Source organism: Orbicella franksi, chromosome 6 (assembly GCF_964199315.1).
Source record: "Orbicella franksi chromosome 6, jaOrbFran1.1, whole genome shotgun sequence".
NCBI lineage: Eukaryota > Metazoa > Cnidaria > Anthozoa > Scleractinia > Merulinidae > Orbicella > Orbicella franksi.
Window position 1 is genome coordinate 31035149 of NC_138150.1, and position 26230 is coordinate 31061378.

A 26230-nucleotide genomic window follows, 5' to 3' on the forward strand; every position below is an offset into this window, starting at 1 on the left:
CACAGAGGCTAGCCTTCGCTTGTTCTTTCTCAAACTTACATCTATCGTTAAAAAAAAACGTGCAAAATTATACCTCGCTAACTTACCGGTTACTGGCCTAAGCGAGTCTATAGAATAGCGCACAATTATAGTGGCAAGAGGTGCAAGTGGGTCTCAAGGGCAAGAACTTCGATTTGCCCGAGGAACTTGCCCTTTCACTGGACAAGGTAGCATTGACAATTTTGCTCTGCCATGCTAACTCTCTCGAGCCACTCTCATCGAGATATATCGGAGGAGCCATGGAATGTTACAACTTTGAGACATGGTTAAAACGCCAAACAGTTAATGCGTCGAACCTAATACATTTGATACGGCTCATGAAAGATTCCACGTTTCAATGTCTGGTTTTATTTTTGGTTAAGAAGTTTGTCTGTGAAATGGCTTACAAACGTACTTTATGGCGCGCGGTCAAGCGCTTAATTTCTTATAATTATTATCAAATACGAGTCTTGTTATAGAGCAGCTAAAGATTCCGACTGCTTAGATATCTTACCGAATCAAATACACAGAGAACTGCCTCGGCGACAACACGAGATACTGTAACCATATGATACGTGGTCTTTCTGAGCGCCAGCTCCGGTAACCTCGATAGGTCACGTGACTTTCTTCAAAGGAGCATTCTTATGGTGTCCCAGTCCTTTATGTGGCACGTGACCAGGGTGATGTGGGCTTAACTTGGGCCCATCCCTCTGACCGCCGGGTCCTCCGGGCAGAGCCTCTAGAATAACAGCAGCTGATAAGAAAACAACGTAAGTAATCAAAAGTATGCACCCTGTACGTTTATCTAACCGCCAACCGCTTCGATGAATTACAAACAATGTCGCAAAAACTGTGCCGAAAAGACAAAGAGACGTGTAAACCACGTGACCGCTGTGAATTAAAACGACGCTGTTTGGATGAACGACTGTCGTGGCTAAAAACCATGGAAGCCCCAGGCAAAGAATGTCGAAAATATTACTTCCTACACAGTTAGCTAGCGCCATGTCCCCCATGCCGTGCTTAGCGACTATGAGACTCGCCATTGCATCCGGGACACTAGAGCCTGCTGCCAGTAATGTCAATCCCATGATGCATTCTGGGATGTCGAACGTCTCGCCTATAATTGACACGGTCCATACAAGTACGTATGATATGATGGCCATCCATAGAATTGATACTACAAATGTAACTGGGTACCAGTTCTCCCAGCCCTTTTTTCGACAGTCGGGCATGGTGATGAAGAAAAGAGACTGGATCGGCAACATGACAACCCAGATAACTAATTTAAAAGAAGTTTTGGGAATTTCGAATGGCGATTTCGGTGAAAAACCGTGAATATGAGAGCATGAATTATCTGAGTCACTTTTATCTTTTTCTTCGTTTGTACTGTTGGTGATTTCTTTATCTGTCTCATCAACATTTTCTCCTTTATCACTAGTTTCTTCTCCCCCGGATTTTGCGGTGCCGTCTTCATTAGTAGCTTCCTCCTTTGCGATTTCCCGGGGGTCTTCCATTGGGACCATTTCAAATCCTTTGCGAAAGTCGCAAAACCTTGAGCACAGTCTCTCGAACAATCCTTCCAGTCTTTTATTATAGCACATGATGATTATATAACCGCAGTACAAGAACGGAAACACTACTGCTTCATACCAGTGAACCATATTGTCTTCGATGGCAATCAGTAAAGCAATTAGATGAACGGTGTACGCGATAGAATCTCTCAGTAGCGGCCACATGTGTAAGGTTATCGCCATACCAGAGCACAGCCCACAAATCGCCGATATGAAAAGAATATTGAACATTGTTGAGCCAATTATAGTGCCCAGGCCTATATCACCTTCGCCCATGAACACGGACGCGATTGCAATGAACAGGGTGGGCATGGAACTACCAGCAGCCATGAATGTCGCGCCCGCGACATCTGTTGGAATGCGGAGCCTGTGGAAAACAGTCACATATTGAACTTGTATTAGCCTAATTTTTTTCACGTTTGTTCGTGGTTCATATCTACTTACTTCGGGTCTTTACCTGAAATCACCCACTTGTGTCTTTCGAACGATTAACCCCTCTTCCAGTGTTGGAAAACGCAATAAACCCGAACTCTTTCTTCAGTACATTTTAGTTTCTTCACAATACTGAAAGGTGGGACTTCTCGACCGCTGTCACATTTTGCGCCCAATTTTGGCGCGCAGTATACTTCATATGAGAGAGAAACGACGCGAAAACTAGTCTCTTCTAACTGGCGCAGACGAACACACACTAGCACGTTCCCTCGAACCAATTGGCGCAAAGTTAAAGTGCTTAGGTTCTCTGGTTACTCACTCGTCGAAGACGACTGTAAAAGCCATTCTAGCTCGAGACATTATACTTCTAATTGTGAACTTCTATTTTATCATTACTTACCGTCTGCAGAGTTTTTCAAGTGAAGCACAAAAATAGTGATCGCACAATACCGCTAACGCCCCGAAGCAATACAAACAAACCAAAGTGTGTATGACAATGGCGCCTTTCCTCCTCTGCTGCAGGGAAAATAGTGTCTCATATTGCAGTACATTGATGATAGTATGGCTGCTGCAGTTGAAGAAGTGTCGCTTCACATGCCGGATGTGATGAAGCACGCTGAGTTTCCTTGGAAACTTTTCTGTCATTGTTAGGTTACCTTCTCGTCCGGTTACCAGAAATTAGAACACCTGTGTCAAAGATAAATTCAAGAAAAGTTATCATTTGAAAAAAGATTGTCTACTTTTTTGTTGCAGTTGTTGTAAACCTGAGTTTGTTTCAGTATCTATGTTTTTGTTTGTTTTGTTTTGTTTTGTTTTACTTTTTTTTGGGAGGGGGGCAGAGGGATAATGCATCTTTGTGCTGCTTGATTGCAGCAATTTAAACAAGTTGTAAATTTGTGGATTACGTCGTTCACAAAGAGCCAGGCAAACGCAAAGCAGATACATAATTTACTTGCAAAGTTATGTCCTTTCTGACTAATGAGTTGAAGTTCTCATAAGTTGTAAATAGTAATAACGCAGTGCCAAATTAAAAACGATGTTTATAGCAAAGTCTGGTCAGTCTTAAAAAAAAGGCTTTTTAAATTTAATTTGATCGAATACCCGTTTAACCGCGCTTAGCATGGGTGGTGTGCTTGAACTTCCAGTTCTGCGTTGTTGTGATTGGCCAGATTTGATTGCCCTTGCAATTGAGCGGGTTTTGGCGCAACCAATCACAATTGCTGAAGATACATCACGTGACCAAATTCAACTCCGCTTTAAAGGCCGTTCGCCATGAAGGACGTTTTGAGATAAAATGCTCGGCTTCACCAGGAAAGCGAGTATGGCAGACAGAGAGTAAACTCTATAAGTAGACAACTGAATTTCTTTATTGAAATTCCTTCACTGTGCTCTTGCAAACAGCGCAAACATTATTGTAACATTCCTACAATTTTAGTGCTTAACCAAAGGTTTGCCAAAATTAATCACCGGCTTTAACAGCAAGGCAACACTTCGATAAATGTAGCTACGCCAAGGAAAAGCAAATACATGACGAGGAAAATCACGCCGAGCTTCTCGTCTAGTCGCCATTTGTTCAGGGCTATTAACAAAACGGTACAAATGATGCTTGCTATTAAAATCCCTGACGTGAAAAATATGTTCTCGCTTTGAATGTACACAACACTGTTCGGCGCGGTGATAGTGGTTTTAATCATCCACGGAATTCCTAGGCATAACATATCGAAAACGTTGCTTCCAATACAGTTGGAGACCGCCATGTCCCCACTGCCTTGCTTTGCGACTACCAAACTCGCGATGGCGTCTGGGAGACTGCTGCCTGCAGCAAGAAACGTCATGCCCAAGACGCACTCTGGGAGACTATAAGTGTATCCCACGATAGACACCATCCATACTAGAATGTAGGATAACCCGCCCATCCAGAAAGCAGAGATCGTGAACGTTACCAGGTAGAACTTTCGCCACTCCTTTCTTCGGCAATCTGGAATTGTTAGGTAGAATAACACTATGGCTGGGAGCGTGAAAATCCAAACTATTTTAGCAAAAAATCCCTTAGGCATTCTAAAACGATTCTCCGCCTCGTCGGAGTGATGACTTTCTGAAGTTTCCATCGCACTGTCTTGAGTTTGCTCGTTGGATTCAGAATCTTCCTCTTCGTTTCGTTTTATTAACTGACCTTTCATTTTCTGTGACCATTTTTCTATGCTGGTATTGAAGTACATAACAACAATGTACGCAGAATAAGAGATGAAAAATGCGGCGCTTTCATACCAGTGGATTTTCCGATCGTATAATGCGACCATCAGAATTAATACACTAATTATATACATTGTAGAATCCCTGAAAAGCGGATACCAACTCAGTCTCATTGTTAAGCCAGCCCCGATACCACATAAGGCTATGATAAAGAGCGTGTTGAATATAGTCGATCCGACTATTGTACCAAGCCCGATATCTCCTTCGGTGAAAAATGTCGATATTATTGAAATGAATAGCGTTGGCGCGGAGCTTCCAACTGCCATAAACGTCGCACCAGCCACATCTGGCTTGAGGCCCAAGCATTTTGTGATTCGGTTGAGCGATGCGACGAAGTAATCATCACAGACCACTGTCAAAGCGCAGAAGATATGGAGGCAGACAACAAGATGAAACGCCACACCGCCGTAGAATCTTTGCTCCTGGCTAAACACATCAGGTGGGAATTCTTCGATTCTTGGAGGCCTGCATGATCTGATTTTACACTCTTCGTTTGCTACGAGTGAAAGAGAACTATCAAAATATTCTGGGTCCATGTTGTAGTTAGATCACGGCATTTGTCAGCTTAGTGTTTTAAGATTGACGCCGTCTTGACCAAAGTGCGTCGTAGCCAAAAATAGTCACCAAAACCGTGTTACCTCTTGACATTCTAGGGTCGTGCCACTTCAGTGGTATAGTGACCTTGATTATTAAGTTACGCCGAGGTTAGAAACTATTCATTTAGCAGAAGATCTCCGCGGTTAATTATGAAACAAAGTTAAGCTTCTAAGCCCATGACTTGAGTGGAAATAGCGTTGCCCAAGATCTAGAGCTGCCTCGTAGATGAAAAAAATTCTAAAAACTTCTTCACCCAAATATTTTCTCTCCCATTGACTAGAACCTCGCGATCTCGTGGGTGTATTTAAGTGAGTGGGCTGTATAGGAAACTCCTCAATTCATTATTTTACGGTACATTCTCCAAGGATGACCAATAGACCATATTAGCAGGTGGCTAAGCGGGTGTGTTGAACTATAATTGGTTAATGCTCTCTACTTCACAACTCGGTACTAGCAACCTTGGGGGAACTTCGTAACGAAACAAAATGTTCCAAAATGACCGTTTACCAATGAAAATGTTGAATTTACAGATAATTCTTGAATGTTCGCCAAAGTTTGCTTGGCTATAGATGACTTTGTCCTTTTTTTGCTACCTAACTTGAACGCGTGCTCGTTTGCCGAGAAATCCGTGCTTAATTCAAGATTGTAGTGTTTAAGTTGTTCAAGAGGGCCCTAAGAGGTCGCTCTTGGAAATGCCACTAGAGGTAAAATCTGAACAGGAATATTACTAATACTACTTTGAAGTTTGTTAAGAAAACTGAGGTCGATCGACTTGTGTTATTGAGATGACTCTTTCTGAGTGCAGGTTGTACAATGTTGTGTGTCTTTATCGTGTCCAAACTTCAATTCGTTTCCCAATCAGGTTTGTTCTTGTGATCAGTAGTTTCCCTATGAATCTGGAGAGCAGAATTTCTTGTGATGAAATGAAATTTCAACAGAAAAATGGTAGAAGGTAGATTACGTGGCTTTTCAATTGATTCAATTAGTCCCATTAGAAATTCACTCTTAATTCTATTAGCATTGAAGAGGTGAACCCTTCGAGTCGAGGGGCTCCAGAAAAAAATGTATATATAAATCTTATCTCCACGAATAAAACACGCATACAATAAATGTTCACTATAGTATTCAGCTGCAACAAGATCAGGCGAATTTATCAAAGATTGCACCGCGATATCTGAGTTAAAACAGCTATCGTGAAAGGGCCTTTCTGACATTCTGCGTACGTACGAAGAATAGCACCAGATCGAGGTTGGGGCGGATTTTTTTTTGTTACGATTTGGCGCCATTGTTCGTTAGAATGCAGGAAGGTCTGTATTGATCGACGAAGGCAGCCACGTAAGGTCAGGGCCCAGCTGTTCGAAGGCTGGATAACGCGCTATCCACCGGATAAATCGCTATCTAGAGGATAAGTGTTAACAAAACAAACCACGCTATCCGCTGGATAGTGATTTATCGGGTGGATAACGTTATCCAACCTTCGAACTGCTGGACCCAGTTCTATATATAATACGTCTAATGCAAAACGTTTGCCGTATTTTACATCACATCCTGTGCAAGAAACTCTCCCGGATTTTCACGACAAAAATTAATGGAAATATATACTATATTTTGCATACCACAACAGGTGGCTCATTAAAATAAGTCTGAATTTACGCTACTTTAAAACAACTTTTAAAGTTGTTAGAATTTTGAGGCAAGGACTTCTAAGAGAATCTTCTGCCTATCAGATGAGAAAATATTGTTATGAAACTTGAAAATAATCTCTGTTTGTGTGCCTGCCCTGAATCAGAAATAAATGTTTATAAAATATTTCCGGAGAAAAGTTTATTTAGTAGAATCAACACAAATATTGAGTGTGCAATTATTTGGTACTTATATCGAGACAAAATTTGTTCTTTTTTTAAATTTCTTGCTCGTATGCCGTCCATTTGAATGCGAGAAGTGATTTTCTGTTTACTTTTAAGTAAGATTGGAAAATATCTTTTTGTTCTCAGAAAGTGACGATGATTCAGTTTTTGCGAGAGAATTAATTTGTCCAGTTCTCGCTTCATAGTTCAACTCAGAGGAATTCTTAATTTGACAAGCGTGACCTGTAAATTCAGTGTTTTCATGTTAACATCAGTTTACACAAGCCTTGACAAGCCATTGTTCAATGATCTTTGCGGAGGTTTTTTAAAAGATGATTTCAGTTACCCGTGTAGACGACCGGCGATTTCACTGCGACCGCATGATAGAACAATGGAGTTAAGTTTAGGATCGTGGTAAATGTAATCGCTTGTGAACTGATCACCGCAAAAAAAATCGTCGCAAATATCGCCTTTAAAGATGGGACTTGCACAAGCGTTAATACCGTGAACAATTAAGAACGTTTCAGACGGTAGCAGTTTGTTTACATGCTGGGAGAAATGAAAAAGCTAACAAGATTGGAACACCAGTGATCTCAACCTGAACAAGCCTTACCTTTATACAATAGATGATCTTTCACCCGACTTTCACTTGATGCCTGTCAATGAAGTTTTTTTGTAACCAGTTTCTCTCGTGTGGGTGACTCCTTCTAGATCATTGTATTAACTGTTCTGTTAACGAGAGATCGCCAAAAATCCTTAAGGATTAGGTTTAGTTCAATTTCTTTTACCGCATTATTGTGTTAAATTCTTGTGATATACCTGCGAGCTACAGGTGACTCGAGTGTAGACTGAAAACAACAGGAGAATTAGACACCATGCCTCTCGGCGCAGTGACCCGAGCTATGCGTTGTCATGGTTGCTCATGGGCAAGACAAATAAGTCAATCAATCAATGAATCAATCAAACAATCAACTGTCACAAGACTCTCACAAAGCGTCTCTCCGCACATGTGGTGCGGTACTCACCACCTGTTGGCAGTCTGGATGGAAGGACTGGCTAACGACACCAAATACGGTATCCATTGGACAGTGATTTAATAGATGGATAGCTATAGCGTTAATTATCCTGGCTTTCAACTACCGCAGTCTTGGATCGAAGGATAAAAAGTTACTGGTTGACAAAATTCTGAGAGAAACCTGCGATGGATTAACCTCCCGTGTGGGGGGAAAAGCAACAGTCTTAGGCGCTTCATCGGTGCTTTGACAATCAAGACTAACTCTGTGGGTGTAACTCGCGTCAGTTGTTATACTGGTTGAATGGAACGTGACATTTATCCTTGGTGGGTTTAATTTGGAGCTGTCGCTTAGCCGGAGTTTGTGAGTAAACCGCGACGACGACGGCAACGAGAACGTCACCAAACAAAAGGTTTAACATATAATGAGCAAAACAATAGCTGTGCACTTGCGTTATAAATCTTTGCGCATTTCTTTGTCGTCCTCTACAAAACAAGAACGTGAAATGACCGAGTTCTGCGTAGTCTGAGGAACGCCAATGACGACGGCTAATTTTTCGTATTTCCATTTGGCATTGAACGGAGTCATTACACATTTAGACTGAGCACGTTCTTAGAGCCATTGGTGTACTGAACAGATCTATACAATTGCGAATTTCGCTGTTAAAATATAAATTCTCTCTGATCTGACTAGGCGTTGTCCTTGTTGTCGCTGCACACGAGTCAATTTTTAACGCCGATATTCAATCCATGTTACACGACACAACGTTTACATACATACATACATACACACACACACACACACACACACACACACACACACACACACACACATACATACATACATACATACATACATACATACATACATACATACATACATACACACATACATAAACTTTATTTAAGCTCGAATTTCAGAGTAGCTTGACGAGCTAATATTTCCGAGCAACAAAATATTTGACAACGAAAAATTAAAATAGAAATTGCTATTTACATATTTACAATTGACGCTACTTTGTTTCGGCAACGGTCGGCAACGAGAAGATTTTAACGAAACATGTAAAATTCGGGCAACAATGTTGCAGGTTTTTGAATCGCTTTCCAAAACTTGCAACATGTTGCCTTGAAAGTCGCCCTGCATGCGCGCCATGTTACACGACATCGATTTTTTACGCAACGTTGTTGGGTTAAAAATCGGTTCTTTTAACATTACTTTTAAGCTCTCCTGTAGCAAACCAGGGAAAACATATGCAGCTAGCAAACTGCAAATAATACGAGACAAAACTTTTTATTAGAAAAAATGTTTAGTGATGTTTTTACAATATTTCATGAATGAATCGTAATATTATTGGTAAAATAAAAGCTTTTACATGTTTCTTGCAGCTTATTCATGACCAAAACAGTATTAACTGACGGTGAAGTAGGCGATTTCTGTTCAGATCTGCAAGTTACTGGACAAACTAAGTACAGGGATATCAATTAAGTCAAACTCTATAGTTAATATAATGTTTATAGAGATAGTTCAATTTTGTTCCATAGTTGTACGGCTTAAAGAATTATTGAAGAACTGCAAACATAAATCATCTTCTGTGTTGTAAATAAACGAAACAGAAATATGAGGTTTACATTATGTTAAGAAATAAGGACATACTGAAAATGTACAGTTCGGAAACTTATTATCAAAATAAAATTTAGATTTCTAATTCACTAGAATTTACATTGTTTTACGTATAATCGTTTCTTGCCATTAATCAATCTCATCATAAAGTGCTACAATGTCTTGTTCACTGCTCGCTGAGAACACCGCAGTGGCAACTGGTTTTAGTTTCTTGAAATCATCGATCTTTATCCTAGAAGCATCAACGCCTACACCTTTTGAAGACACTGTAAAGGGATTTTTACCTTGGGTCTCACGTGCTTTCTGTTTAGGGAAATTTTTACTTTCGGATTCGTCTTTCTTTGGCGAACTCGTACCAAAACGACAAGCTATTTGTCTTCTGGCTACATGTGTTTGTTGCTCCTCTTGCTTGTTTCTTCCGCCTCTCGGCAATGTCTCTTCGTGATACTTGGATTTTTTCGTTTTTGTCTTTCTTTTGTCTCTTGCCATCTCACGCGTTGGTTGCCTGGCTTTGCGAGACTTTCGAGGTGTTGTTTTCTCGGCTTGTAGCTCTGTCTCCTCCTTTTCAGCTTCAGCAGTGTTTTTGGTCTCTACCAACTGTGACTTCGCTGTTCCTTTGTCCGTTTCTTTCTTGCGCAGAGATTCATTAGCTTCACTCGCAGATGAACTGACGTCAAGATTTTCCCTCGCAAGTTGCTTGTCAGTCCGCCGTTTGCGTCGTTTCTTGGTTTTCTTTGGTCCCTTTTCAGGTAGGTCCTTTATTTCTTGACACTGGGGAATACTGCGTATCTCTTCCCCTTGATCTGCATCCTGTAAACGTTTGGTGAGTACATTATTTACAGGTTCATCTTCGTCGCGGCTTTCTTTTGCCATTCGCCATTGTCGCCATTCTGACAATGCTTGCAACGAGGGATTTTCTTCCCCATTGAACGCTTGCTTTGTTTCATCACACGTTTGATGAGCTACACACAGACCGTGGACAAGTTGACGTGCTTTGAAATCTTCATCTGGTATTTTGATATCGAAATGCGTGTCGGACACCGCTTTCCTTGCCCATAACCGCTGAGTATCTCGACGACCATCGTCATTTTCCTCGTCTGAGAGAGCGTCTCGTCCATGGCCCGGTTTCCACACTGTTCCTCTGCATATATGGCACGAATCTTCAAAATCCTCAAGCCCATCGTCTTCTTCTTTGATCGAGCCTAAAATTAGGCCTACTCTCTTTGCATCAGCGAAGTTTTCTTCCACACAGCAGCTATCCTCATCTAGTAACCCCTCGTTGTAACCAACAGCTTCAGGTGGTACATCAGCGAAGTTTTCCTCCACACAGCAGCTTTCCTCATCTAGTAACCCCTCGTTGTAACCAACAGCTTCTGGTGGTATTGGTTGACTCGGTTCTGTTTGTATCTGGGCGGGGTCTGCACTAGACTGACATCCATCAGTATTTGACTCTTCTCTCTCCAAAACCAAGAGGGCCGTTTCCTGGTGGGTGTCAACACTTTCCATCGGCCAGTCCCTAGAGTTTTCATAGGTTTCTTCTTCCTCGAAGCCTCGGCTGTGGGAATCAAGAAGCTTCATCCAATAGCTTGTGTTTTGAAGTAAGTTTGCACCGAGAACTTTAAACAGCTTGTAAATTCCCCAAGGAGCCAGCAATGGAAGCATAAGAGTTCCAACGAGCACACTCCAGCCGATGGCAAAATATCGCTGTTTACGCGTGTACGTCCACCATTGGTTTGAAGTTAACTTACGATGTTTGGCTATTGCAAGAATCACAGGGGGACTTACAGCACCAGCTATTGTAATAACCACAATGGCGGCCGCACCAGCGCCTGTAGAGAAATGCGAGTTAAAATTAAACTGAGTAGATGTCTCGTAACGGTTAATTTACTCATGGAAAGTTGGCCCACGGTGAAAATTTAAAGGGGACTTCTGATTGCAACAGAATCGATTCTGAACATTCTTCCAAATTTTAGAGTCAATAGTTTCAGTTTCCTTCAAAGATCAGAAAAAGGACTCACAGAAATTTATTCTACATGGGAGTTTGTGCCTGTATTAGAGTTTTACACTTAATGCCGGCATTATTTTGAGCATAATAGAGAGGCAAAAGGATCGAGAATTATGCTGGAATAATAGCTTCCAAATTGGGCTTCAGCATGCGAGAATGTTTTGCAATAGGCCCTTTGCAGGATCCGGTCACATAGTACGGAATAAATTATGCTGGAACGCAAGTTACACAGTGGGACTTCCAAAACAAAGGAACTCGTACCAGTCCAGCCCGAATTTCCTTTGTTTTGAAAGTCCCACTGTGTAACGTGCGTCCCAGCATAATTAATTCCGTATCATGTGACCGGATCCTGCAAAGGGCCTATGGCACCTGAGCGACTTTTTTCATTACTAGAAACTCATTTCGTGATAATCAAGCCAGCGCAATGGAGAATTATAATGAGGTGTCGGTTACGCTTCAATTAAATAAGCGTTAAGCAGGAGTTAAGGGAAAATATTATCTTTTTTATGTGAGCATAATGGAGCATAACAGGGACGCCTTTTGAACATAACAGTGAGAGCCTTTGAGCATTGAGCGTCCGCATAATAGTGAAAAACTTATCAACCTCGTTCTCAGGGTCCACTCCCGAGGTACAGAGGGGACCCTGGGAACGTGGTTGAGCCTGTATCACCCTCTATGAATCCGTCGCAACACAAAAGGTCGCAAAATCAGTTGTTTCGCACCAGACAATTTTTCTCGCCACTCAGCTCGCAATTGTGGCCTATAACAATTTAATTGCACAAGGTGTTGTCTATTCAAGGGAGGCCTTAAATGATCTTCTACTTTACAACGATAAGCATTGGCTTACAGTTTTTAACATTTTTGCTGAAGCTTATCTCACAGAGAGGACACAGTTGCCAGAAAAATTGCTTTCCCGCGGCCTACTAGTAAGATGAAGATAGACCTAACAATATTGAAACATTAGCCCTAATAAATAACAACGACCAACCCCTGAGGCCCTTGAAAATGAGATATGTTCTTGTTTGAAAAAATTGTCGCCGAAATATTGTGTTTCCCACAATATTTTTGCGTTTCCACGCTCACGCGACATTTTGTTGCGGAACTAATTTTGTTTCCGAGGAGAAAATTTGTTTCCGATATTTTAAGAACGTTTTTTTCGGTGACAAATGTTTGTCTGTTTGCTGATATGTTTCAATGCAAATTTTTTGTTTGAAACTGTTTATCCACAACAAAGAGATTACCTTCACGAAATAGTTTGAAAGCGATTCCGATTTTTCTGCCTACGTTAGGCTGAGGAAATTATTAACAAAATTCCTTCGCTGTGCTACTGAAGGTATGAGCGAATGCCGAAACTTTACTGAACTGTTTCCTAACGACTATCTAAGAATCCATATCCTAAACAAGACCACTTTTAACGAAAATCAATAATTGAAGGAAAAAGAAATCTAAGGCATAAATTAAGTTTACCTGCAATTAGGGGAACACCAATCACTCCTGCTACAGCATAACCACATGTTTTCAATACGCGTTTCACAATTTCGATAATCCTGCTTCTTGAAAGAGATTCGCTTGTATTTAACATCCCGTGGCTTAAATCTTCCCTTGTAAGTTCCTTTTCAACGTGCAGAAATAGTCTCTGTAGGTCGTTTTCTTTATCAAATTGTCCAGGAGCGTAGTTTTCGGTATCGCCGGCGTCGCCCAAAGTCAAGCTGATATTTGCCGAGCTCAAGGGTGTTTCTGGATCGTCGGAATCTTGTACAGGTCGTTTTTCTTCGCGCCATTTTCCTTCACATTCTTCGCAAAGTAGCAGTGACTTGTTGTCGTACCTTGGTGCAAGAGGTATTAAGCAATACGCACATGCCTCTGTAAAGTCTCTTGCCGTTTTGTACTTCGATATTACGTCCTGAAAAACAACTGGAGATTCGTTGATCTCCATTGAAAGGTGAAAAAATCTATTTTTCTTTGCCACTTATCTGTACTCAAGGCTCTTATACAGGACCAAATGTCTGCTAGGATCACTGTAACTGACTTATCAATCGAACCGTTTCTTAACCGTTCAAGTCTTCAAGTGGTAGTTCGTTTATTTTATAGTTGCGGCGCGCGTCAACAAAACGAAACACACGCGTTTCGAAAACAAAATGCGCGTGCAAGATTGTAGCCGCCACGAATGTAAAAGCAGTGGAATACCTTAAGAGGGAATCCACCAGAAGTTCGAGAAACAAGTGGACAAAAACTTTCTGCCAAGATTATCTACATTTTATTGCAAACTTCTGTGCGACTGTTTTAAATATCTTCTCTAAAGGAATCATTTCTAACAACACCAAATGTCGTGAAGTTCATATGAATTTTACCTGTGTTTGCACAATTTCTCTGAACTTTCATTTTCTCATTTTCTCGAGTTCTCATGGGAAATTGATTTTGGTGTTATTTCAGGAAACTATTTATATCTTTAGCTTTTAGAAAATGCAAAAAGGACTGTAATATACCTAAAATTATTCTGGTATAAAGTTTTTGTCCACTTAAAACTGAGCACTAACCAAGAATTGATTTGAACCAACTAGCAGAGTCGGCTATTCAAATTGAAGCTTATAGTGGATTACTTTGGAGGAAATTTGTCATTTAACTGCGCATCGGGTGAAGTTTTCCAATCTTGTATGGGAAAATAAATCTTAATTGACCAGGAAGGAAGAGAAAAAAAGAGAGAAACAACAACAACGACAAGCTTTATTTCGGTATCTTGCTTTGAAATGATTTATTTTTCTCGGCTACATAAAGGTAGAGTACTGATCCCCTACTTCGTCTACAATAACTATGGAGGCCATGGAGTCCCACATAACACGTGGACAACTACAATAGCTCTGAATTTGTGTTAACATTACTCGCAGTCCATGTATAACCAGTAACCTGAGTTTGGCCAAGCCCGCGGCCTGGCTGTCAAAAGTCACATTAGTTTAGCATGATTTACGCTTTCTGTGGTATTGAAAACCTTTACTTTTTCTTAATTCAAAAACCTGTTCAGGACAAGAACTAAATGAAGGAAAATAGGATTTTAAAACCGAGTAATATTGCTTTAGGGATATCCTTTGTTAAATATCCCCCAGTTTTGATGGAGACATTTGACATAAATTATTGAGCCTAAAAGTAAATATATTTACACCTTGTTAAAACCATGTTAATTGTTAAAGTAAAAACTGCTGTAGAGTCAGTGGTATTGGTAGTTCATGTACTCTTTGAAGTCGTTTAGTTCCAAGGATTCCTCTGAGTGACCAGCAGCACAGCTGTAGCAGTCTTGGTGGGTGAGCTGTGAATGAAAAACTTTTGATTTAAATGATGGGAATGTGGAAAATAAAGAATGCCGCCTGTCGGAAAATAGATCAAGATGGGCTACAAAAGCAGACAGAAATTTATTTAACCTACTGGCAAAGAATGTGCAATTTTGCAATAATAGTTTAATTTAGGTGTATTTCAACTGTACAGTCACATGATTTATGGAAAAGTACTATTTTACATGAGAAGAGCAGAGAAAATCTAAGCAAACTTAAAAAATAATAAGTTCTTGTTCCATTGGTGAAGAATAAACTCAAGATTGTTGCATGGATCATTTGATTTGATCATTGATATACAATCCTCATATGAACCAGTGTGTAGGGTTTAAAGTAATCTGTGAAACCAGTTTATGCGACATCAAACAGCTGGATGCATTAGTTTCCCTAACTGTTAGTGCACTGGAGTCTTGATTGAGTGGTCTAGGCTCACGTTTTGGTGGGGGTCACTGCTTTGTTCATTTGCAAAAAAAAAAAAACAAACACACTATTAATATGGTGCCTTTCTCTACCTAAGTGCATGAATACTGGCAGATTCAACAATTGGGGATAGCCCTATGAAGGACTAACATTCCATCCAGGATGAGGGGGGGGGGGGGGGAACACCCCTAGGCTGTCCAATGTATTACCTGCTAGGCCACATATTTCCATGAGTAGAACTAATGATCTTTTCAAGACAATAATTATTATTATCCCTTTACTGAAAAACAAGGTTCAGTCTGCCAACAAGCCAAGTGGCCCATCAGGCAAGGGCTTATCCCAGTTTCTGTAGCATGAAGTGACTAAGAATTATATCTCTACTCTCCCCTGGATGGGATGCATCCATCGTAGGGTTACCCCCAGCATTAAGTTCACCGGTACCCATTTATGCACCTGGGTGGAGACAGGCTCTGTGAGAGTGAAGTGTCTTGCCCAAGTACACAACACAATGTCCCCAGCCAGGGCTTGGACCTGGACCGTCAATCTGGAGACAAGCACACTAACCATGAGGCCACTTCGTCTCCCCAAAAATTTATGTTAGGTAAATGATAAAAATACACTGCAAACCTATCAGGATTTTGAATCCTACCTTCTTGCTCCTGAAGAATTTTCTCACATTCTGGATGTTTCTGCGCCCTGTCTCTTGCTGTGTGTCCACATTTGTCTTTGCTGAACACATTAGCGCCATATTTTAACAAGAGTTTTAAATTTTCCATTTTGCCAAGTTGCGAGCAGAAATGCAAAGATGTTGCATGGTTCCAGCTTCTTGATGAAATATTCACTGCTGCTCCCATTTCAACAAGCATCTTAAACAGTAAAAAAAATTGGTTTAACAACAGAATTTGAAGGATACATGTAGATGGTAAACTACAAGTATGGAATGTTACCTTCAGTGTTATAGCTCTTAATAAGGCCTCATTATAAGACTGAGAATTTTGCAATGGGATCTCAGAATCTTAGAACATAGCAACCAAAATTTCGATTTGTTGGAGTCTTACTAGGTTTCAGTAGATCACTCATTCGACAAGATTAAAAAAATCTGTTCAAAGGTCACAAAATGGTCACATAGTTTTACTACAGGCCTACAGAAATGAGTGATGAATGATTATCTAACTTATCAAACTCCTTGATTTGAAATTTATTAAGCACTGCTATGCTAAATTTGTCAGTAATTGTTAAAGACAACTTACTATATGGCTAGCTCTGCGAGCTGGCAAGATGAACTGAATCCTGCACTGTGATTGGCTACCTGAGCAGGCAAGATGACGCTTTCTTGCCTGCCTGGGATTACTGGCTGGGTCCCGCAAAAAATAGTGTTCTTTCCAATCCTTTACTGACCAAGCTTGTTCAGTCAAGATTGCTGGACATTGGCCAAGTTCTTTTTCTGCGCATTCACTGACCTCTACTCCATCTTAGTCCATAAACACGCAAAAGGAGAATTTGGCCACTATCCGGCAATCTTGATCTTACACTTGGTCAATAGCCTATATATACCTACCTTAACAGAACTGTGCCCATCTGGTGCGTTGATGCAAGCGTGATGTAGCGGAGTGCAACCACTCTGGTCTATAGCATCCAATTCACATTCTGTGTTTATCTTCCATGAATGAAAACAAACAACATTATTTTCTCACAGAAGACAGGATTAGCCTTGAGAACTATAAAATTATACAAATACTGAGAGGGAACGAGCACCTGCCTCAGACCTATGGACACTAAACTCTCTAATGGTGCTCATCATCTGTCTGTTAAGTAAGGGGAGGCTCCTGTTGTGTTTTTTACAAGTGCACTTTCAACTGAGATAAGGCATGGGGTTTAGCTTGAGAGCCCCTTCAGAAGAGAGGACTTTGAGAGCCAGAAACAATGGCTGCAAAGTGCATGATAAGAGGCACAGAAATTCACATCAACTTTGCAGTTTGTTTGAAATTTTAATTAAAATAATGAAAAAATTGTTGGAAGCTAAGAGAATACAAGGAGTTCTTTCTACTAAATCATTTACAAGACATTCCTCAAGAGTACTTAGAAGTTCCTTGCAATGTACGTCTGGCACTCTTGCATGCCATTTAGAGCAGAATACAATTCGACTGGCACTAGCATTGTTCTTAATTACCATCAAGTCCAGTTACAAACCCAAAAACTGCATGTCCTCTGAAATGTCAGGATCTGTGATTACAGTTCTTGAAATTGGTTCAAACCAGTGCTGTAAAGGCTGGTCATCACTTAAACTATTCTCTAACGAACAAATTACATCTTTAGTTATTTTACATGTAGCCTCATGTACACTGGCAATAAAACGATTATCTTCCTCTGAATTTTCAACTTCAGGTTCAGAATCTAATGGATAAGATAACGCATTTTGTGTCTCAGTAAAATAGTTTGGAAGGAATCTGGTTTGAAATGCAGCCAGAAGCCTTTGAACAATGGATATAAGACGTGTTGATATTTCTTTTTTGGTCCAAAATCTTGTCTCTGGGTATAGTTCACATTCATGAAGAAATGTAGTTTTCAAGGCATATGTTTTTAAAATGGCCTCTCCAAGCTGATTCACTGGCATTAGAATGTCACGGATTATTTTCAGCAGCCGGTAACACACATTACTTGACTCGGTCTCCTCAAACCAAAATGAAATAATTTTGTTTTCAAGTACAGTAAATGTCTGCCTCCATGTGTCATCCAACATGCGTGAATAGAACAGTTCGTGATGGACTTCAGCGAACAATCCAGCTTTTATTAACGGATGTTCACTTGGTAAACGTTTCTCAATATTGCAATACGACGGTAAACCTTGGACTTGAATAACATAAGTCATATCAACAGATATGTTTAAGTTGGGGTACTGCACTCCTTTCCAGTTCAGAAATAGTGTCAGCGCTGGTCCAGAGAACCTGATACAATCTAGAAATTTTCTGTCTCCTTCAACAACTCTGATCGACTTTTGCGATGTTGTAAATGAGATCCCATCTGGTAAAGGCAAGGTTGGTAAACAATTTCGAACAGAATTACGATAATCACTTTCAATTCTAGCCGCTAGTGCTACTTGCCTTCTTCTTGGATCATCTTCCAACTCAAAACCACCTTCAGGTTCAATATCTAATTTCTTGTAGTCGATCTTCAATGAAACCAATTGCGGATATTCCGGATCATCAAAGGGCTGAGAACTGCAAACGTCTGGTTCAGAGAACTTGTTTAAAACCAAGAGGAAATCAAATTCATCCGGAGCAGTGATTTTGCTATTGTGATAAAAACTACCACATTGAACAACGGTATTTGAAAGGTTGGGATTGGACGCACCTATTCTTGTAGAGATATCATGAACAATCGCCTCTATTTTGGATTTTATGAGCTTCACCTCATCATTGCTGTAGTCAACGCTGTGGCGCTTGTCTAGTTTTATCAGTGCGTCTTCAATACTGGAGGCCATGTGTCGTGTTTAGTTTGACGTGTTTTCGTAAGAGAAGGGTCCATATGCCTCGAAAGTGTCACATTGCTCACATCGAGAATTCCAACCAGAACGAGGCCAATATTCCTCAAACCACAGACAAACTCAGAGAGCTATGAAACATGGTCGAATCGATCGTTCCTGTAATAACACAGACTGAAAGGCTCCACTCTTTGCTTACTCCAAAGTTAGCTGAGCAACCTAGCCCTTACAAAGTGGCAACCCAGTGTACCCCCCCCCCCCCCCCCCGCTGTACGTGTGAGTACGTTTAACAAATAACATATCTTGACTAAATATGCTCTCGGAAACAGAAAAAAACAGAGGATATAACGATGGTTGACTAATTACTGTGTACTGTGGTTCCAAAAAATCCATATCTAACTCCCACAGAAGGTTTTTTGTTTGAACCTCTACCCCGCAGAAATTCCAGTTTAGCTGGTTTTGAGATCACCCACTCAATCAGAATCTGCAACAGCAGTATATGGTTTTAGTGTAGACAGATCAATCTGACTGTGTATTCAAAATTGAGAGGGAGCAACGTATAATTTTTATGCAGAACTGAATGATTGCAACACGTAGCCTATCAGGGATGTCATGGTCACTGAAGACAATTGAGAGATCAAAAAAAAAAAAAAAGAAAGAAAGAAAAGAAACCAGCCCAGTTCATAAATTCCAAAGCTGGTTGCAGCTACTCATATGTAACAGCAGTGACTGCTCACCAAGCATTTGATCACAACCTTTTACTGAAAATATGTAGGCATATTGAAAAGAACGAAATTATGGTCACTAACTGCAGTTTTTTTTTTTTTGAGGGGGGTGGGGTATGGTTTTGAATTCTGAGGCAAAGCGGAATGTCTCATTTAAGTTCTTTTTTTGGAATGCTAAACTAGCAGGTTGAACTTTCTCATTAATTTGGCTTGGCACATGGTGTTTGATGTCTTTCTTCTTGCCAAATCTACAGATACTCAGGAACTCAAGTGACTCTTTTTTGCTCATTTGAGTAATACAAAAGAAATCTCTTTGAATTCAGTTTATTTTTTTCCTGTTGGTTTCTGTCAGTGAGTCAAGCTCCAAATAATGAGATCAAATCACCTCCTCCTTTTTCCCTGGAACCTGTGGAGTGAGTAAATTCTCCATCTGCCAATATTTCTGTAATAGAGTACTGAAGGTCACAGGTTTGAATCCCTTTCAAGTCTGAATTTTTTTCCAGGATTTAATTTCTCAGCTGATGAAGTTCTGTACATAACACCTAAGTGGTGAAGCAGGGGGGCTGTAACTCTCCCCAAACAAAAATTTGGGGGGCTCAGCCCCCCATGTTTCATTGCCAAAAATTTGAACACTTTGAACACTGTAGACATCGCAAAGAAGTTTGTTTGTGTAAACAAACAACGCAAACGACATTTTGAAAAATATGAGTAGAGGTATGTGGTTGGCTTAATGATGCGCCCCCTCATGTTGCAAAACGCTCCACTGCCTCTGTAACAGCAATGATCATTCATGTCTTTACAGTATTCAACTTTTGTTTTTTTTATTTTGTTGGTACTGAAAGTTGTTTCTCACAAAACTAGTGCTTGTTGATCTCCGGGGGGAGGGGTACTTCCTTATATGGGCTATATAGGTATGATCTCTGCAACAATGGTCTCATATAGGGTATGTTTATTGCATAATATTTCTACAGTGAAACCTGTATTAAGCAGACACCCTTGGGACACTCACTAGTGTCCCCTTAATAAGGGGTGTCCACTCTAAACTGGTTCTAATATATATTTGTGCAATAATGGTTAATTATTAAACCTTTTGTGACACAGTGTAACACATTGAAAGATCAAAGACTGCTCATAGCAAAATGTTCAGTCAGACAATGCATCAATCTGGAATAATCTAATTAGCTTTAAAACGACATCACTGAACAATGTTTAAGGAGTCTGAACTGGCTTGATATTGGTGTCCATGTCCACTTAAAAGAGGTGTCTGCTGAATGCCGGTTTATTTTACAGTATATGTGGAAAGGAAATTTTGGGACTCAAACTGGTGTCCACTCAATTGAGGGTGTCTACTTGATGTGGGGTCCGCTTAATACAGGTTTCACTGTAGTCGTGAATTTGGGTACGTTTTTAAGAAGAAGCTATCCTTAGCTATCTAATAAAAGCATAGAAGTACTGCCTTGAAAGTCCTTTCACATTGGTCTGAACTAGGAAAGTAATTTTAGGTTAGGTTTGAAACAGGGTATTGATTTGAGAGTCATGTCTTCTATAGGGTATCAAATGTTTTGGTCAGGTCATAAATAGCTTAGGGAAAATCGCAGATATTGTTCTTAAATAGGGTAAGAGTTTTAGGAAGCGGGCTGCACACCCCCACCAAATTTTTCTGAGACAAAGTCCCTGGGGTTAATCTTCCTTACCAGCACCTTGCTATATGTCACACCCTTAAAATGAAGGAAAAGGGTGGACTAGGCACTACCTTGGAGGTTCTGTGAATATTTCCAAGGTACTAGGGATCCTAACTATCAAATCAACAGGTTTTAAAACCAGTGGATGTTCAAGTCCCAAGGGCAGCTACTGTGGTTTGACCATCTAGAGAAAAGTTTTCTTATGAGAACGCCCTCCTGCCGAAAATGTTAAATATGAAGCCCCTGTGAAGAGCACTGATGATGGAGACCAGTGGCTGTGTTGAAGATCTACCACTGCCTGATCAAGCAGAGTATATGACCAGGTGAAGAATACGGGGGTGTCAAATAGATGCTACCACATTAGGCACTCAACTTTACGAAAGGTTAGACATCTGACTAGTTTATATTGGATGTACTGGGGTGAGCGCCATTCTCTTCAGAGGCCAAGTTCCTTTTGGCAAGCACCAAGAATTATGACTTGTGGTTGGGTCCAATTCGAAAGTCTGGGATTCACAGCCTTCCAGTGCACAGATGCTGTGAGCTGTGCATGCTAATAGTGTGGGACCTAGAATCTTGGACAGAATAAAATGGAACAATTATCCCCCATCCCCCCAATGATGAAGGTGCGAAGGAGCAAAAACGCGCCATTTTGGCGTCATTGAAATGGGGGGGAGGGGTGGTCCAGATGTTCCATTTATTTTGTCCAAGACTGCAATCTTGGACAGAATAAAATGGAACAATTATCCCCCCATCCCCCCCAAAGCAATGATGAAGATGCAAAGGAGCAAAAACGCGCCATTTTGGCATCATTGAAATGGGGGAAGGGATGACCCAGATGTTCCATTTATTTTGTCCAAGATTGTAGCTGGAGGTCATGATTCTCTGGGGACTAGTAAGAGTAAGCACTACATCCCCCCTCCCCCCCCCCCCCCCCACTTCCACCCCATTCAACTTCTGGTTAGGGGCTGAATGGTTAGGGGCTAATCAACTTGAGGGATAATCGGCTGGTCACCCCGCCTTGCCACCCACCGATATATGGCTTCATAAGTGTCTTTAATATTTTAAAGTCATTCAACTTACCAGGAGTTCTACACAGCTCTCATGAACTTCTGAACAAGCAATATGCATTGGATTTTGTCCACGATTGTTTTTAACATTTACATTACTACCAGCTTCTATAAGAATCTTGAGGCAGTCCGCCCTCCCTTCACGCGCCGCAATGAACAATGGAGTCTCCGGGAACTTTGTATTAAGGTTGGCACCTGCCTTGACGAGTCTCTCTACACAGTTCTTATGCCCAGCATAAGTCGCGACCCAGAGCGGTGATAGAGCTGTGTTACCAAGTCCGATACCATCCACCCTTGCCCCTGCTTCAAGTAACAGTCTCAAGCATTCCTCGTGTCCTTCTTTTGCCGCTAAGAACAAAGCTGTAACAGCTGAACTGTTCGGACAGTCAACTTTTACGTCTTTCTCGGCGAGAAGGGCGCTTAGTTTGTCAACATGACCATTTTCTGCTGCAAATAAAAGTTGCGCTTCTTTTGGTTTCCGTTCAATGTTCGCTTCAGTATCGTTTATATTTCCCATCAAACGTAATTAAAGTTGTTCTTTTTTGTTACTCAACAATTTCTCAAGCGGCCATGTTTATTTATTTCGAGATTGAACTGGATCATGGGAATGCGGCAAAAATACCCCTCTAGGGGAGTGACTGTTGTAATTCATCTTTTATTTTCGTCGGAATTTATCTTAACACCCGAAATACAGAAATCATACTTATACAAGAGCTCTCCAAACCACGTGTGAAACATTTTGAAGCTAAAGGAATGACTTAATTGGTCTCAAGAGGGCATAAGATATTAGTTTCTCCACAAGAGCAAGTCTGCGCAATATGTTCAAAATGGCGGCCCTGGGAACGGTGGTAAACAATGAGTTTCCATAGCAACCTACGCGAAGAGAAGAGTGAAAGTAGCTTTGGGGCAAGGACGAAGGGAAGGCCTACGAAGCCGCAAATTTTCAGAAATTCAGCAGTGTGGAGGGCTAGACTGCAACAAATGCTACTACTTAGCCTCGAACTACGATACAACCTACACTGAGAGGGACTTCATTTTGATCTTCGGACCTCGAAAGACATTGTAAATTTTGTAAATAATTTCATCACGGTCAAATCCCGCCAAGCTACAGACCAAGAATGGAGTTCAACGACGTTCGTTTCGAGTTCATCTCGGAGTATACCTTAAAGTCGATGAAAATGAAGGCTGATAAATGGGCGAAATTACAAGGAAATGATGAATACAGACAAACTATTTTAGAATTTTTTGAGAAACCCGAGTATAATATAATCGTCATCTACCAGAACAATGCGGGACAACTTCAACCAACGTTTGAGTTTCCATCGTCGATGAAGGCAAAGGCTGTCTACTTCTCCAAGAAGGAGAAAGGAATGAACGTTGGAAAAGACAATTACAAAACAGCTCTAACTTATGGAGATTTATCGCATTCACCTCTGGAACAGCTGTCAGCTCTTGTAGACGAGGTAACTTGTTTTGCAAACTTGGCAATTAAGTCTTAAGTTTGTGCTTCACCATTCCCGGGAAACAATGAAATCTACAACTCGATTTATTTCACGCACAGAGTTACAATAAGCTTAATTGCACGAAATATTGCACTGATAAAGCATTTAAATTGTATTGGTTTAATATTTACGCAATGTTAACGCATTAATAGCACTGAAACAACCCGGACCGAAAATGTTATGAGTTTATTTTGCATGCGTGCAGTACATTTGTTGGTGATTATTCTTACATAACATGCGCTTAATAATGCACTTCGTCGTCAACGCAGGGGAACACAGACATTCCATTTTACTTTACGGGGTATTTGAACAAGGATCTCCACAAATCAGAACCTTAGTTTGCAAGATGACACAGAAAAGTTCCGAATTTTCTTCCTTTTCCCTTAAAATCGCGATCATTAACGCTCGCGGTAATGTACTCTACGCAACAGATACGTCCTGTAACCGCGGTGCAACAATGGCCAGCTTAGCTGAAATTATTGCAATCAGGAAATCCAGACTTAGGTATCAGGCATTTTGTGGAACATTTATAGCAAAATCACAAAGGTTGAGAGAAATGTACTGCCTTCTGTCACCTTTAAAATAACTGAAAGAGCTCAATAAAATTTTCAGCTCAAAAGTTTTGAGCTCATCAAGATTCAAGTAACACCTTTATTGAATTATTTAATCTCTGGAGATTAAGGCTCAGGCAGGGATTAACAAGTTGTTGACTTTTAACAATCTGCATTCAGCATATCATGTATGAAGGTGCAGTTGCACGGCACAACAAGTGATGGTTCTAATGCTCATATTTTTCTTTTTTGTTTTGTTTTAGATCTTAGTCCCTTTGTTATCAAATTCTCGTAACCATGAACAGTGGCCTGTAGTTGTGTCACAAGATGTGCTGCGTCATGTTCATCAACTTAAAAGTAATGTGTTTGTCATTGCTGGGCAAGTCAAGGGGAAGACATTACTACCACTTCCAGTTGGATCAGAACAGGTCTCAGATGCGGTGGAAGCTGAGGAAAAGTAAGTTATTTATTGACATAATTTATCAAAATAATAATTTTGGTAAGTTTACTGGTGGGAAATTAAAGGCAGTGAGCCGTGAAAATCCCTGTCCAATAGCCCAGGGCTAATGTATATTCCAGTCTGGTTAGTGCATTCTGTCCGTCATTTTCTCGATCATGGTAGAAAGATGTAAATAACTTACAGGTGGCTTTCAACACACGTCCTTGAAAATATGAAAGAAAAATTTGTGTCCTCAGCAGGATCATTGTTTCTAAGGCTTTCCTTGCTCAAATAGTTCTATTCTACTTGTTATGTAACCCTGATTGTCGGGGAGGAGCCATGAAACACACAAGTGTCTCTTGGATTGGCCACGTTCTATCTACTGACACATCAATAAGTTGCCACGTATCCAGCATGGTTGCCCCGATGGTGTAGTGGATATCACACCCAACTAGTATTGCGTGGAGACGTGGTTTCGCATCCTGCTTGGGACAGAAATTTTTCTTTCATTTTGGAGACGTGTGTCGAAAGCCGCCTGTAAGTTATTTACATCTTTCTATCATAGTGATTGTTTCTAAGGCTTTCCTGGCTTAAACACTGTCTATTCTACTTTCTCGATGAGCAAGTGAAGTTTCTGGGGAAAATTGTAGAGGAAACTCAAACTACAGAAACTGCTTCTTCTTCTCATGAAAAGACAAGGACATCTTAGTTTTCAGGAACAATATGTATGTACCCAGACAAGTTACTGAAATGGCTAAGAGTCTTTAATGTTAAAGACCATTATGGTAATTGTGTTTGCTGTTTTTTTTAAGGGGTGAACCATTTGACCGTGGCTTAGTTCATTCCATTGAATCAGTTATTATTGAATGGACACATCAAATACAGAGTGTTCTCAAAAGAAATTCAGCACAGCCTCTCCTTGAAGGACACAATCCTGGACCACTGGTAGAACTTGACTTCTGGAAAGCTCGTGCCGCAAACCTGGAGTGCATCTTTGAACAGGTTAGTTACGATAACATCAGCTATGAAAATTATAGCACATCTGTAAATAAGTATTTATTTATGCACAATAAATTTGTAGTTTCCAAGTTTTCAATATTAAATAACAGTGTACAATGATTGTTTTAATACAACACAGCTCCATGATGTAAAAGTAAGAAGAATGGCTGAGTTGTTGGAGAAGACACAGAGTAGCTATTTCCCAGCATTCAAGAAAATTTTCAAGGATGTTGTAGCTGGTAAGTTCTTTCTGGCATTCTGACCACAAGAGGTTGTCTCAGTCCTCTTTCTGGACCCCCTTCTGGACCCCTATCTGAAGCCCCTTCTAGATCCCCTTCTGGAACCTTATCTGGACCTCTTTCTGAACCCCTTATAATCCTCCCAGAAAATATTGGGTCCCTCATTTAGATAATTAAACAATGAAATTTACTTAACCAGTGAAGAAAGATGTGAGGCATTAGTTAATTCATGCAGCTGTGTGTTAGACAGGTAAGATGGCAACTTCAAACAAGAGAATGCTGTTGTTTAGCAGAAAGATCGAGAATTGCAAAGTTAAATTGAAGTCACAGCAATCATTAAACGTATATGCAATTCACTCATTGTTATATACATAAGTTAATAACACTGGCAAAGATTCAAGGCTATTACGTCTCTAACAACTCTGAATTTATCAAGTATAGTCCTG

General features: G+C 40.5%; 4 protein-coding genes and 1 pseudogene across 4 annotated transcripts in view; 1 reads left to right on the top strand and 4 right to left on the bottom strand.

The window, feature by feature from the left end:
- Nucleotides 1-12: 12 nt before the first annotated feature.
- Nucleotides 13-8379, bottom strand: LOC145489367 (sodium/potassium/calcium exchanger 5-like). The gene is made up of 3 exons (XM_081468331.1): nucleotides 7332-8379; nucleotides 2422-2708; nucleotides 13-1956 (listed from the first exon to the last, which is right to left on the bottom strand). The coding sequence occupies exons 2-3, from the start codon at nucleotides 2664-2666 to the stop codon at nucleotides 633-635; spliced, it is 1569 nt and encodes a 522-aa protein (XP_081324457.1). The 5' UTR covers nucleotides 2667-2708; nucleotides 7332-8379; the 3' UTR covers nucleotides 13-632.
- LOC145489370 (sodium/potassium/calcium exchanger 5 pseudogene) lies at nucleotides 3474-5279 on the bottom strand (annotated as a pseudogene).
- A 5468-nt stretch (nucleotides 8380-13847) lies between the features above and the next one.
- LOC145489375 (uncharacterized) lies at nucleotides 13848-22628 on the bottom strand. The gene is made up of 4 exons (XM_081468339.1): nucleotides 22068-22628; nucleotides 16658-16756; nucleotides 15749-15965; nucleotides 13848-14657 (listed from the first exon to the last, which is right to left on the bottom strand). The coding sequence occupies exons 1-4, from the start codon at nucleotides 22569-22571 to the stop codon at nucleotides 14536-14538; spliced, it is 942 nt and encodes a 313-aa protein (XP_081324465.1). The 5' UTR covers nucleotides 22572-22628; the 3' UTR covers nucleotides 13848-14535.
- On the bottom strand, nucleotides 17074-19141 carry LOC145489371 (cyclic GMP-AMP synthase-like receptor). The gene has a single exon (XM_081468335.1). It carries the CDS (start codon nucleotides 18578-18580, stop codon nucleotides 17282-17284), a length of 1299 nt encoding a protein of 432 aa, XP_081324461.1. The 5' UTR covers nucleotides 18581-19141; the 3' UTR covers nucleotides 17074-17281.
- A 79-nt stretch (nucleotides 22629-22707) lies between the features above and the next one.
- Nucleotides 22708-26230, top strand: part of LOC145489362 (dynein beta chain, ciliary-like) — a 41158-nt gene continuing 37635 nt past the window's right edge. The window contains exons 1-4 of the mRNA XM_081468327.1: nucleotides 22708-23517; nucleotides 24371-24564; nucleotides 25359-25548; nucleotides 25685-25784. Of these exons, the coding sequence (XP_081324453.1) occupies nucleotides 23173-23517; nucleotides 24371-24564; nucleotides 25359-25548; nucleotides 25685-25784 (829 nt within the window). The 5' untranslated portion in view covers nucleotides 22708-23172. The remainder of the gene's footprint in view (nucleotides 23518-24370; nucleotides 24565-25358; nucleotides 25549-25684; nucleotides 25785-26230) is intronic.